This window comes from Nuphar pumila, chromosome 5, assembly GCF_984573655.1.
Source record: "Nuphar pumila chromosome 5, dmNupPumi1.hap1.1, whole genome shotgun sequence".
Taxonomy (NCBI): Eukaryota; Viridiplantae; Streptophyta; class Magnoliopsida; order Nymphaeales; family Nymphaeaceae; genus Nuphar; species Nuphar pumila.
This window is the reverse complement of record NC_143253.1, coordinates 30709961-30723995: the sequence shown is the minus strand read 5'-3', so window position 1 is coordinate 30723995 and position 14035 is coordinate 30709961. Positions and strand designations below refer to the sequence as shown.

Genomic DNA, 14035 nt, shown 5'->3' with positions numbered 1-14035 from the left:
TAATTCAACATGAGATATTTTTTCTCCTTGTAACAGCTCTTCCAAGGCAACCTCACTGTTGTTGACGTTTTATCTCCATCCCTCCACTTCGCTCTGTACCACTTTCGTGATTTCCGTGAAAAGGAGGGTCAAACTTCAAATTTAAAAATTCTAACCTGAAAAAAGAAAACCCAAAATAAAAACGAAATCTTTAGCGAGCAAAGAGGAGAGAGAGAAAAAGAAATCTTTACTGTTTGGACGGAGAAAAGAGGAGAGAGAGAATAAATCTTTACTGTTTGGACGGAGAAAAGTGAGGGAAGAAACGGACCCCAACCTGATGCGATACGAGCATAGAGGTGAGTCCACATTTTTTTCGCGAAAATAGGGTACGACATACGAGGACATTTTAATATATAACGATATATTTCATATTACAATATCAACAAAATTATTTAAAATTAAAATAATAAGATATTACCATTGTTTCATCCTCGTGTCACAAAACGAGATTCGTGTCGTGTCAGACACCAAAAAAGCGGCCGCAAAGTAAGAGAGAGAGAGAGAGTTCCCACTCGTCTCTTTTTTAGTGTGAAGTGTGAAGAGTGAAGGCAGAGCGCTCTCAAAATGGCGATTCCGAGATGCCACAGAGAGCCTCACTCTCCCCAAATCCCTCGCTGAAACCCAAACCCAAAAGGAAACCCTACTTTTTCTCTTTCTCTCTCCATGTAAGCATCTATCTCTGCAAAACCCTAGATTTTCTTCTTCCTCTTTCTCTTCTCTCTGTTGTCTCTGAGTCGGCTATGGCTACGTCAAGAGCAACGGCGTCGACTCCGCCTCCGATCATCGGGAAGGCCGGGAGGTACACCGTCTTCATAACGCCTCCCAGGGCGCCGGAGAAGACGCCGGAAACGTCGCCGGAAACGTCGCCGGAGAAGGCGTCACCGCCGGTTGTACCACCGCCCCAGCAGTTCGAGAAGGCCCCGGCAGAACCTTCGCCGGAGTCGGCTTTCGGGTTCTTCTGGAACGCCGTCGCCAAGGTTCAGTGGGGTAAGGCTCCCCTCTTCTTCTTCTGTCTCGTTTTCTGCTCCTTCGGAATTAGGATTTCTCCCCTCCTTTTTCCTTTTATGACTTTTATTTTTTTGCTGGTGAAGTTCATTCAAGCGTGGACGAGTACCTGGCGGACTGGTTCGGGCTGAACCAGTCGAAGTATCAGTGGGCTCTCAACGAGTACTATGAGAGCAAGGGATTGGTAAGATTTCTCTCTCTCTCTCTCTTATGATTGTTGTTTGTGCTTTTGGACTGTTTGCTTACTGATCTTTGTGGTATTTTTTTTTCTTGCTTTGCTTTTTGGGTGGCATAGATTGATTACTTGGAGTTGCTTTGGTTATGGATATTGTCTTGTCTTTTATGGATTTGTGCTTTTGATTGAAAGAATGGTGGTTTTCATTCTCAATGCATATTATTCTTTTGATGGGTGAACTATTGTTGATTTTTGGCCATGTGTAGGTCTGTTGGATCTCTGCTCCCCATTTCAATTTTGAAAAAAAAATGGTTATTTTTTCGCAAATTATGTTGGGTTTTTTATCAGGTCTGTTGTTTATTTGTTGGGTTTTAATGATATTTCTTGAAATTTTTTCCCGAACTTCATCGGTGCAATTACTGTATCTTATTTTAGTTTTCTTCACGGGAATTTTGTGTTCATGAACTGTGTGAATTTGATCTAGTTTACTAAAGTTTTGAAGCGTCGAAGATCGTTGAACACAGGCACATTTCATATAGTGAACAAACATGTCCTTGATGTGGTAGATTTATGAACTTGGAATGCCACCACTTATTGAACTTGGGTGCGCCTTGTGCGATGCATAGATGTCTTCTGAATGTTGCAGATAGTAGGATTCTTCTAAGCAATGACATGGGATATATCATGATTGGCAGACATGCAATATACATTCTTCTCCTCTCCTCTTATTTCTCAAAAAAGAAGGCTGTGTTGATTCTAATTTTGCAATGCCGCTTAGTTTAACATATAAAAGCTCTTGGTTTGAAAGTGTCAAACTTGTTCTTTTGTTGATTAGTCAATTCAAAACATATCAATAGAGGGGAAAATTCCAAGAGTAGAAGCAATAACTTGGGAAGGTCTTAAGCTTCCTGAGTATATACACAATATCCTGTGCAAGAAGAAAGATGAGTTGGGGATGGGGGGTTATGTTTCTTTCCCTTTTTTGTAATTTTTGTTGCTCTCGTTTTGAAAAGTTAATTGTTCAACACCGTCTATGCCTTACACAATCAAAGGTCTGGTAATGCTGTATAAGAGGTGGCTAACAATTTGACCTTAGACTTGCATTTGTGCATGAGCAAGAAAGATTTGACCTTGGCTCATAGACAATGAATGCCAATATTTCCTCAGTGGAACTGGGTTCGTTTTTGCTAATCTCTTTTATTCATTACTTTTTGAGCCTCAAGAAAGGAATGGAAACAGTAAGGCATCACTGAAAATGAACGAACAAATGTGTTCCTGATAATAGAGTCTAGTCTCTTCTGTTGTTTTATGGTTGATGTAATATTTTTGGTTGATGAACTGCATTCTTGTCACTTTTAGTGTTATCCAGGTTTCTGGCACTGTCCAATGTGTCCATGACTTGGGAGTTCACTTCCCAAGATTAAAAAAAATGTCGGCAAGAGTGTCAAGCTGCTTTCTCTTTTTTATTTTATTATCTAAACTCATGCAACTAAAATGGGATTTTGGAGCTGTTTTAACGTATGTTTCTTAGCATGTAGGGGACTTCTTAGCCACAGATAGTTTGGCAATTTGGAACATGACCTCTGCTTCTGTTTACTTGGCTATTTTTGATATGAGATGACTGTGATTCTTTACTATGAAGTTGCACTTTGTGCGTCTTTCAATCTGAGGTTACATGATTCAGTGGGCAATTGGGCATATTTGTTAGTTAAAAGGTAGTGGAGACTTGTATTACTACTTTATGAATTCGCTGCTGAAAATTAGCGTGTTTTGAAACTCATAATGGTAGTGTTTATCATTCTGCGAAACTAATCAAGGTGTTGGTTATATTCCAGAAGAACTGCTTGGGGAAATTGCAACAAGCTTTTAGCACTTTTAACTTGCCATGGTTATTGGTGATATGATGAATGCATTTTTCTCGCTTACTGCTTCAGTTTTTCTTGGTATGTTTCTCTAAAGTTATGAATTCTCTGCAGGACAAAGATGGCTTAAAACCTAAAGATCTCACTAGCAAGGGGCAAAGTGTTTGACAGTTGTGTGAGACAGTGAGTTGATTTTTTGTGACTAAAGTTTCACTCTTTATGTTTGTCGTTAATATTAGTGATTTCAGTATTTCAGATCAGGGGAATGTAGCGGCTGTTCCGAATGATGGTCAAAGTTGGTTCCTGAATTATTCTTGAAGATTATATTGCATTCCACGATGATGTAATTTAAAGTCCATGTAAGATGTTGGATGCTTTGGCATCATATTTTCTGCCTGTGTCCGATGTTGGTGCCCTCTCAAATTTGAACTTTTTAGTATCTACCGGTAGACCAGGTTCGAATCTAAAGTGGAAAATGTCTAGTGTATAATCTTCAAAACTTCTTATTGTCACTTTAATAAGCGATAATATTGGAGTCTGCAACTGCCCTCCGAGATAAGCATCGAAAAACTGCCATGAGAATATTCTTTTATATATTATAGATTCTAGTACACCCGGAAGATGAATTAAGATAACTCTTGAAAATATGAAAATATATGCTGAAATTGATGGGAACGATTGAACAATTCAATGTTGTACACCATAAAGATTGCATTATGAACTTGCCGATGAAAAGAATGCCAGATACTTCAAGTTGATGAAGATGAATCTAATACTAATATCATGTTAAAAAAATAAAAAGGTAATTAAATAAATATTGAATAAGAGAAAAAAATAAAACAAACTTGCATACTATTTTTTTATTTGTACAAGAACTTGATTCAGATAAATAATCTTTATCTTCAACTAATATGAGAAATAATCAAGATGAGATAATGATGAGTGATTGATATGCCATAATCTTGAAAACTGTATATTATGACATTCCATAATAAGTGATAATATTGGGGATTGTAATTGCTCTATGAGATAAGCGATGATATTGAAAACTGTCATATGCAAACAACAACTACTACTACGCCTTCATCCCAAAACAATTGGGGTCGGCGATATGAACCAAAAAAGAAAATCATTCTGGGTCTTCCACATGAATCCTTTTCCTCCAATCATTTATATCCAATGCCATGTCCTCGGTGAGGTTCAAAGCATTCATATCCTTTCCAATCATCTCCATCCAAGTCTTCTTAGGTCTACCCTGACCTCTTTTAACTAATATATTTTCTCATTTCTTAATCCTTCTAACTTGTGCATCATTAGGCTTTCATCGAATGTGTTCAAACCATTGTAAACGATTCTCTCTCATCTTATTTTCAATGGATGCAACGCCTACCTTCTTACGTATCTCCTCATTTCGAATCTTATCTTTTATTGTATTTTCACACATCCATCTAAGCATACGCATCTCAGTTACAATCATTTTTTGAATATGCTATTTCTTGGCAGCCTAACATTTCGTACCATATACTAAATCGATGATATTGAAAACTGTCATATGCGATTGAGAATATTCTTTCATATTGTTATAGATTTCAATAACTATCACCATGCATTTTTCTTTGAGTTTTGGCATATAATAACTTAGTAGCATACTTAGAGTTGCTGCAATGAGTTTCAGGTTTAACTGTCGACCTTTGTAATGAAAAATGAATTTGCCAGCATTTTTGTGTACTACGTATTGCCGTTGGGTATAGTGCATATTGGTTGTAATTGTTTGTTTTGACTAGTTAGAGACCTCGCTGCATAAGTGCATACATATAGGATTATAAACTTGACCGCTTTGGTCTTAGTCTGTTGTCCCTACAACTGTTGTTCTGGTGGTGGAAAAACTCGGTGAGTAACCCTAGAGAGCCTCCTCCTTTGCCTTGGAGAAGGGAGTGTCCACGTAGGGAATCATACTTGAGGTAATAAGGGTATGTTTGATGGCTTGTTCAGGGTTGGACGAAATGAACAAAAAGAACGGAACAAAACATTGGTTCTATTCGTTCTGTAACGATTGTTCCAAGTCCAATGTTTGTTTCGACCGTACTCAAATGCTATGTTTTAAAGGTTCGTTGTTTGATGATGATGTACGGACAACTTGGACAATCATGGATAATGGGTCAAATTACTTTATTTTGGATTGTATGACTCGATCCGTCTACCATTTTGCATATTTTAACAAGTTTATTATGGTTTTTTGCCCAAATATGGATCCATTTATGAAATTATATCTAAAATCATGATTTTTTGCCTTAAATCTAAATTTGAAATTAGATTTTTGCCGCAAATATGGATCTCGAATGAGTTTTTTGCCCCGAATATGGATTTTTGCTCCAAATAAGGATTTCAAATAGGATTTTTGCCCCGAACATGGATCTTAAATTAAATTTTTGCCTTGAATATGGATCTTGAATTTGATTTTTGCCTCAATATTAAAATATGTCTAGGAGTCAGACTAATAAAAGAAAACAAGTTAATGTTGCTTAAGATGGGTTTCAACACAAAGACTTAATATGAATATTGTGCAAAAGCTTGTTATGATACAAGTAGAAGAAACTAGAAAAGGAAGAAGACCACTCTAGACTTGTACGAAGGCAGTAAAAAGTGATATGAACAGAGAAATAAGATCCGCAAAGCCGTCCTCATGTAGTTGGGATAAAGCTTGAAGATGATGATGAATATTTTTGCAAGATTTTTTCTCACTGCAAGTTTTTCTCTCGTGATAAAAATTCTGGTACTAACACGTGTGACATTGCTCAAACCAAGTGACCCAGATGGACGTGTGAACTTGTTTGCTGAAACACTATCAATTATGACTGATTTTTATATAAAAAAACATCAATTTTTTTCACAACATTTATGGCCGATATTATATAAAAGAACATTAATCCTGAAATCTTATACACGAGAGGTAGAACTGCTATGAATCTCCCTAACAAAAAGGTCTACAGCAGACAATGGCGCTTCAAGGACAAATAGCCAAACACAACTCGATATCATGAAAACTCAAAAAATATGACCAACCTGGATATTGCAGTGATACTGCCATTTACCAAGAAAGTATTATTTTTTACTTAACAAGGACTTGTTTGCTAAATACATTGTTCTCCATTAGAAATACCAGGAACATGTGCATTTCCAAACACACTTGAGACCAGAAGAACAAACGATATGCAGTTTGAAATAAAGTTACTAAGCTTATGGCCTGAAGGATAATTGCTTGCGCATCATCTACACTTTGTCATCATAGAACCACCATCTTGTCTCCTTTGGCGATCTACCATTGTGGCAGTTCTTCACATAGCGATCATTGTTCACAGGGCGTTTCTATATAGAAAATGAGAAACCTTACAGTTAGGAAAGAAAAAGAATATTGAGACTTAATAGAGAATACAATTGAATAGAACCTTTGCAAGGGAGCTTGAGAGCATGAAAAGAATGCTGATACAGATGGAACTCACAGTCATGGCTAGAGACCATGAATCATACAAAATATCTGATTAACAAAAATATTTAGTTCATTACAACAATCCACATAAAACATCTACATATACTTTTACCAAATTATAAAATCTACAAAACAAAACATGAAACGCCAAAAAAACCTGTACATAGGTCTGATTCCAGTGATTCAAAAGCCAGTTCCTACTAAAAAAAGAATGCAGATCACATCCATGGTGTCAGTTCCATAAAGAAAAAAAAATAAAAATAAAAAGTTTGCTAAGTCATTTATACATCCAAACAATTATAACCAACTTTAACCCAACATATAATATACTAACAAATGACAGCACCTAGAAGCAATCAATGCAAGCACCCATAACTACCAGCAAAACTGGTAAGTTGGCGATTTGAAAAAATTGTTTCACGGAATTGTAATATCCAATATATTTACAATAACAGAGATCGTTCCATCAAGTTAACATGAGTTTTTTCATTGTCAGAAATGGAACAGGCAGTCAACTCTGAAGTCCTATATGACTCAAATCAGACTAACATCATGTAAGATTAGTCTTGAAGATCAGTGATTTCACTTCAATTCTTGAATTAAATCTTGCCCTTTTTCAGTGAACAATCTCACCTTCATAAAAAGAAGCACAAAAAAAAGGCTGATCATCTGTGGGTTAACGAATATAACATACTAAAATTCATCAGTTTTTAATATCAGAACAAAAGAAATGGAGTACTAAATAGAGTAAAAGACCGAAAAGTGAACGAAAATGAGGCATCTGATGCAGGTAACTACAACCAATGAGTGGTCATTGTTACGAGTATGGCCTGCTTATCAGTACACAGAACAAGCTATCCAATGGGGTCAACCACATTGGTGGGTGACTATGTCACATGAATACTTCATTTTGACTCCTGTTCTGTATCCCCTTATATACAAATCATATTAGAAAATTCCTCTCCAGGCATACAAGTGAGAGTTAAGAAGGCTGATGAACCAATGGGTGGATGCATGAATGGGTGCCATCTAGACGATTGATAGGAAAGATTGTGACCTGCTGATGGCTGTTTCTGTATGCAAAGACCCTTAACACATGGATGGCGGAATTCAACAGAAAACCAGAAAAGGAACAAAAAAAATAAATACAGACGATGGATAGATAATGGCGTACCTGCACGAATCAGACGATCAAGAAGGAGGGGATCGAGAACTAGGGCTCCAGAATGCAGGAATCGGATGATGAAGAGGATTACATGGAGAGTTCGAGAAAACTAGGGCTTGCAGTCGAGAGAGGGAAAACACTCTCAGACCTCCTGCGAAATTCCGGAGGAGAAGAATGTGGCTCTCAACGATTAGGGCTTTCGTTTCAGTGCAAACGATGGCATCGATGAACGAATTTTTTTTTGATCGGTTTCCTCCGTTCCTGTTTTTTTTGTAACAGGAGGGAGGTGGATCGACAATTACACTGTATATTGGATGCGGCGGACGCGCAGAACGCCGTCCGTCGCATCCAATATTTGTTAAAAAAGACGTTCTAAACGTCTGTTTCGTCCCGTGCGTCGCTCGGGACGAGCCATCAAACATGCCCTAAGTGACCTCCCTATCTGCAATTTCAAGACCATGTGGCGCATGCTGAAACTGATTTGGGAGCATTTGGATCTAATCAAGTCGGCTATTGGTTTGGTTCCAAATCAGATGGGTATATTGTTACTTCGTATTGAAATGGTCCCAATGGCACTGAGGATGGGCAAGCCCGGTTTTGAGTAAATAACTCGTGATCGTTTGGGGCTGAACTGGCCCTTGGGTTGTGGTGGTTGGTTCAAGCTTAAGTTTCATCATATGTAAGTAAACCTTATTTATGCAACTTCTGATAAGCACTTGGGTTGAATTGGCTGAGCAGATGTAGGTCCTTAAACTAGTCACCCATTTTCTCCTTATTTGGCTAACGTCTTTGTTATCCTTTGTTTGCTTGTTTTGTTTTTGGATTTTTTGTTGATGGGGACTCCTGCTAAGTTGCCAGACCGCAGCAAGTGGGTTTGCTCCCTTTGGCTATACAGCATGGGTATGCACATGGTCCATGGTGGGTTAACGTCTTTGCGATCTTATTTTTGCGTTAATGGGACTTGTATATGTTAAAGTAGTGGATCCTGGCCTGTGTCCAACTGATCTAGGTCCACTAAATCCAACAACTACACCAGTTTCATGTGAAGAATCATAATGAGATGAGGACTTCAAGTAAATCAAGGACTTTCATGTAGACTCGTGATTAGAAGATAGATTCCCTCAAGTGGGATGCCCAATATGACTCCTCTCTACTATGGAAGCCAACAATGTAAAAAGACTCCAAAAAGATTGTAGAGTCTTTCTTGGACTTGATTTTTCTCATGAGAGGTCCAATCCTATGAACCTCTCTTTGTTTATATAAATAAAAGAGCACTTCCTCCCTCTTTGTGTTAATTAGAGAGGAAGAAGAATTCCTTGTTAACATAGATCGTCCTAGATTGAACTATGTAAAAATGTGTTTGCCTATGTGTGTGAATCCTTGGTTTACGTGAATGTGAATCTTTTACATGATCTCAAAGCCTTGTTAGCTCTTGCGAGTTTGTGTTCATAGTGTGTTCTTGCATTAGCTGGATGGTATGTGTCAAATTCGTCAAATTCGTCCTTCTTGATTCTCAAGCAGGCAGCTAAATGAAATGCGTTTTTCTCTTTGGTGTCCATCAAGCTGGATGAAAACAATTACTTGTGGCACTCTCAAATTGAATTTGTGATGTATAATCAGGACCTTATCAAATATGTAGATGATTTTTTTTGTGTGTCAAGTTCGTTCATCAGAGAAGGTGATTATTTAAAAACTCAATCTAAAATTCCACTCGCGTTGACTTGGACCAAGGTCACTGTGATAGAAGTTGTGTTGGGATAAATTATTCCTGTCTCATCTGTCAGGGAAGTTTGGATTGCATTAGCACAATCCTATACTTCTCATTAGAGCAATAGTATTCTTTAGTTGAAACGTGATCTCCAGAATGTGAAAAAAAATAAAAAGCCATGTCAAAATAATTAAATTATGTTAAGTTTCTTGTGAATTTTCTGTGCCCAGTTAATGAACATGTCTCAGACAGAGACATGGTTCAATTCACTCTGAACGGTCTTTCTCGAGACAATGAAAGTTGCTTCTCTCTTTCTTATGGAAATAGATGGTTGACATATAATGTCTTATTTTTTATTCAGTTGTTTCTCTCTTTTTATACTCTTTGAGAATATATATATATATATATATATATATATATATATATATATATATATATATATATATATATATATATATATACAAAAGCCTTATATCAGTAAAAAGCCCCAAACATTTTTCTAGAAACCCAACACAAGAAAGTCCTTAAACTTTCTGAAACCCCAAAATGGAAAAGAAATCCTCGTAACATATTATTTGAGTTCCATGCTTCTTCTGTAAAGAGATAAAGAGGGTAGTTGAAACGCTTCTTCCTCAACGACAACACAGGGGCAATAGAGAGACCTGAAAATTTGTTGGTGGTAACACTTTTTTTCGCAATGGCAACACAGGGGGCGACAGAAGGCAACGCAGGGGCTCCCTTTGCAGAGGCAATGCAACTACTGGGGAGGGTTGTGCGTAGGAGGGAGATGGTGCTGGTGGTTTTCATTCAAGCGGCAAGAGACTCCCATGAGGAGATGAAAAATCGAGGGCAAAAGGAGAGGGGTGAGACGAAAAGTCGAGTGAGGAAGGGGTCTCGGGCACAGGTGCCATACTGATACAGTGAGCGTGACAGGGTCACAGGGGCATTGGGGAAAGAAAACAAAGGGATCAACAGGATTTATTTTCTGATTTTTCGGTCAAAAACAAAATTTGAATCAGACCGTTGATCTATTGAGATGAATGGTCGTTTTTGAACTGTATGGATCAGTCCAAAAGGAGGGAATGGCTGAATGCATTTCTCATATATATATATATATATATATATATATATATATATATATATATATATATAAAGAGAGAGAGACTGGTAGCTGATCAATCCATGCACGCTCGATAAAAAACTCAATCTTGCTGAGCATCTATCGTGCGTGTAATGAATGCTCAGCTTTTTTTTGTGCAAAAAAGCTCAAAAAAACTGGAAAGACTTTTAGCGCTTTTGAAGAGCCGCTAAAAACAATCTATAAAATACCAGGAGCATCCCTAACTGACCTTTAGTTGCGGTTTTGAGCGCAAAGATCCCAACGAAAAGGCATTTTTTGCATGTTTTGTGTATTTTTTTTTATCTTTTTTGCATGCTGACCATCCATCACTTGTGTGATGGACGGTCAGCACCATTGCGTTTCTCTTGAGCAAGTATGGATTGATGAACTAGGAATTGCTCTCTCTCTCTCTCTATATATATATACATATATATATATATATATATAATAAAAACATTCATATACAAAACAGAAGGCTCCATGAAATGCACATTTATGGATATCAAGGGGCATATTTTGCCCTAAAAAAGAGTACAACTAGGGGCCCCTTCGCTTTTAATTAACATTAAAGATCTCATATTCCGTCGCTTTTAGCATCCACTTGTCAGTACTCTTAGCGGTCAGCGTGATCAGAGGAGGTTTAGAAGATTTCTCGAAGGCGGTCTTGTAGAAGTTGTAATACGGCTATCCTACCAGGGCTTGGAATATCTAGATATGCCGGCACAATCCAGTGCATAGGTTTCAATTATTGTAGTCCTGGCATAGCAATATGGCTAGCAAATCGAAGAATGGGTGTTGAAGCTCAGCTCATTCTTGTGGTAAGTTGAGCCAAAACTCAAGCTCATGGTAAGCCCGAGTTAAATAAGTAGAGCTCGAGCTGGCTGTCCAACAGAAAAATACATTTTTTAAACTTAAAAATAATAGACATTGGCATCTAAATGTACTGAGCCAAGTTCAAGCTGGCTAATCTACAAGACAACTACATTGTTTTACAGCTACAAGTAGGGGTGGCAAAATCCGACATGACCCGCCAATCCGCTTCTTAGGCAGGTTCAAGTTCGGCTTAAACGGGTTTGTGTCGTAAACAGGTCGACCCACCTAACCCGTTTATTAAATGGGTCGGGCTCGTGTTAAGGGTATGCCAACCGCCAACCCGACTGACCCGTTTAATAAATGGGTTAGGCAGCCAGGTCAACCCATTTATCCGAACCTGACCCACCAACCCATTTACCGACCAGACCCATCCTCTAACACGAACCTCACCCACCAACCCGCCTGCTAACCCGCCAACCCGTTTACCCGACCTGACCCGACCCGTTTATTAAACGGGTTAACTGTGTCATGTTGGGTTACCCGTTTAATAAATGGGTCGGGTTTGTGTTTGCCACAGTTGACCAATTTAATAAACGGGTAGGGTTCGTGTTGAGGTATGCTAACCTGCCAACCCACCGGCACGACCCGACCCGCAAACCTGACTCGATTGCCACCTCTAGCTACAAGTGTCAGGATTTGAACTATGAACTTATTGCTTTCAAGCTAAGCACTTCATGTTAGGTGTAAGAAGGAAGAGAGAGAGAGAATTCAAAGGAGAAACATGGGTTGTTTAAAGGAAGTGGTCTTGATGAGATGGAATAGTCTCATATTGCTTGTGCTTGAGTTTGTTGAGGGCTTTATAAGCCACATGTAAACTCATACACTTGTTCCTAAGAACAAGAGGGTGGGATGACCACCACACACATGCGCGCGCCCGCCCGCCCGTCGTGCCATGCCGAGTCGGGCTGGAAATGATGACTCCTCGTAGTCCATGCATGTTATGGCTCTTCGGATTCCTTTAACGGATCTCGACTCTTCGAAGTCCGTTAAGGGGTCACGTCTCCTCAGAATTCGTAATGGGTCCTTCCATGCTTTGTAACCGTTCGTGGGTTATAAAAGCGTGGTGAGGGTGGGGTTACGAGTATCAGAGACGCTCTTGATTTTTGAAGAAGAGCTCTGCGATTTTCCATCTCCCTGTTGCTTTCTCTTTCTCTCTTGAGTTATCCCGAAGGGGGTTCGTCTGTAACATTGGTTCGTTGAGGCTGTTTTCGAAGGACGATCCGTCGGAGTGCACCGTTCTGATCGTCGTGGCTATTGTATCCTGGGGGAAGGACGCCAGACCCTGTTTTGCACTGTATGTGGAGGCGAATCTTCTCTAAGGGGAGTACTTTCGTACGCCTTAGCCTGTTACATAATCTAAACATGTTTATGTTGTTTTCTTTATGTTCTTTGCATTTGTTTGTTCATATGTTGTTGTCTGGATTTTGGTTGTATGCGGAAACCGACATGCCTGCTCCCTTTTATTGTTTCGATCGTCTGTTGATCATGCTGAATACACTATTGTATTTCGTGATTTATATCGTGTTTTATATCATGATGACGATTGTGAAACTGTGTGATCTGAAAAGTGATCAAACAGTCTTAAAGAAGAATCTAAGCATGTCTTCTTCTTCTGTGTTTATACCAAAAGTGGACATGTTCGGTATGCCAGAAAAGTTTGCCGGTTAGAATTTCAAGCGTTGGCAGCAACGCTTGAAGATCTGGTTCACTACGATAGGGCTGCTGAATGTTCTGGAAATCGACTGCCCTTCGGTTTCTGATACTAACCTTGACCCTGCTGCAGTCACTGCGACTGTAGAGTGGATAGAAAAGGACAGTATATGTTGTGGTTGCATATTGTTGGCTCTGTCCAACACATTGTTCGATGTGTACTGTTCTTCGTCTACCACTGCTAAGGGACTATAAGACCAACTTGACAAGAAGTACAATACCGAAGACCAAGGTCTTGAAAAGTACTCTGTTGCCAAGTTTCTGAAATATCAGATGGTAGAGGGCAAGTCGGTCACTGAGCAAGCACACGAGTTTCTGCTGTTGCTCCATAGTTTGGCTGAGGCTGAGATGAAACTTCCTAAGAAGTTTCAAGTTATGACCATCGTGGAGAAATTTATTAAGTCTTGGGTAGACTTTGGTATGTCTCTCAAGCACCGTAGAGGAAAGATTTCCCTAGATGATCTTATGGTAGCCATAGCCATTGAAGAAGAGCATAAAAGCCAGAAACAGATCATGATGCCAACTGAACAGCCTAAGGTGAACATGATGACAGGAGCTTTTAAGGGCAAGGGACAAAAACCGAAATCTGCAATGAAAAACCAGTTTAAACCTAAGGCCAAAATCCAGAAAAGGCAAAGAACAAACCGTGCTGGAACTGTGGGCAGGTTGGGCACTGGGCTAAGGAATGTCCTTCCAAGAAGGCCAAAGCTCATGGGACCACAGATGGAACGCCTCAAGTCAACATGGTGACTGAGGTCGTTGGGACCAGTGCTGGGTATATTTCTGTTAACCCGCAAATCTATCACATTTATGAGCCAACAGAGTGGCTGGTTGACACTGGAGCAAATATGCATGTTTGTGCTGATAAGTCTGTCTTTGTCTCATACCAGG

The 14035-nt window shown here is 39.1% G+C and overlaps 1 protein-coding gene across 5 annotated transcripts; it reads left to right on the top strand.

Annotated features, from left to right (window-relative positions):
• The first annotated feature begins 564 nt into the window (after positions 1–564).
• Positions 565–3504, top strand: LOC149837283 (uncharacterized). Of its 5 annotated transcripts, none has more exons than XM_090007318.1 (4): positions 565–1026; positions 1131–1228; positions 3196–3251; positions 3338–3504. In XM_090007318.1, exons 1-3 carry the CDS (start codon positions 618–620, stop codon positions 3247–3249), a joined length of 561 nt encoding a protein of 186 aa, XP_089863444.1. In that variant the 5' UTR covers positions 565–617; the 3' UTR covers positions 3250–3251; positions 3338–3504. The 5 variants fall into 5 exon arrangements, with proteins under 5 accessions (XP_089863444.1, XP_089863443.1, XP_089863442.1 ...); XM_090007317.1 differs by having other exon boundaries at positions 3330–3504; XM_090007316.1 differs by having other exon boundaries at positions 3196–3264.
• Positions 3505–14035: the final 10531 nt, after the last annotated feature.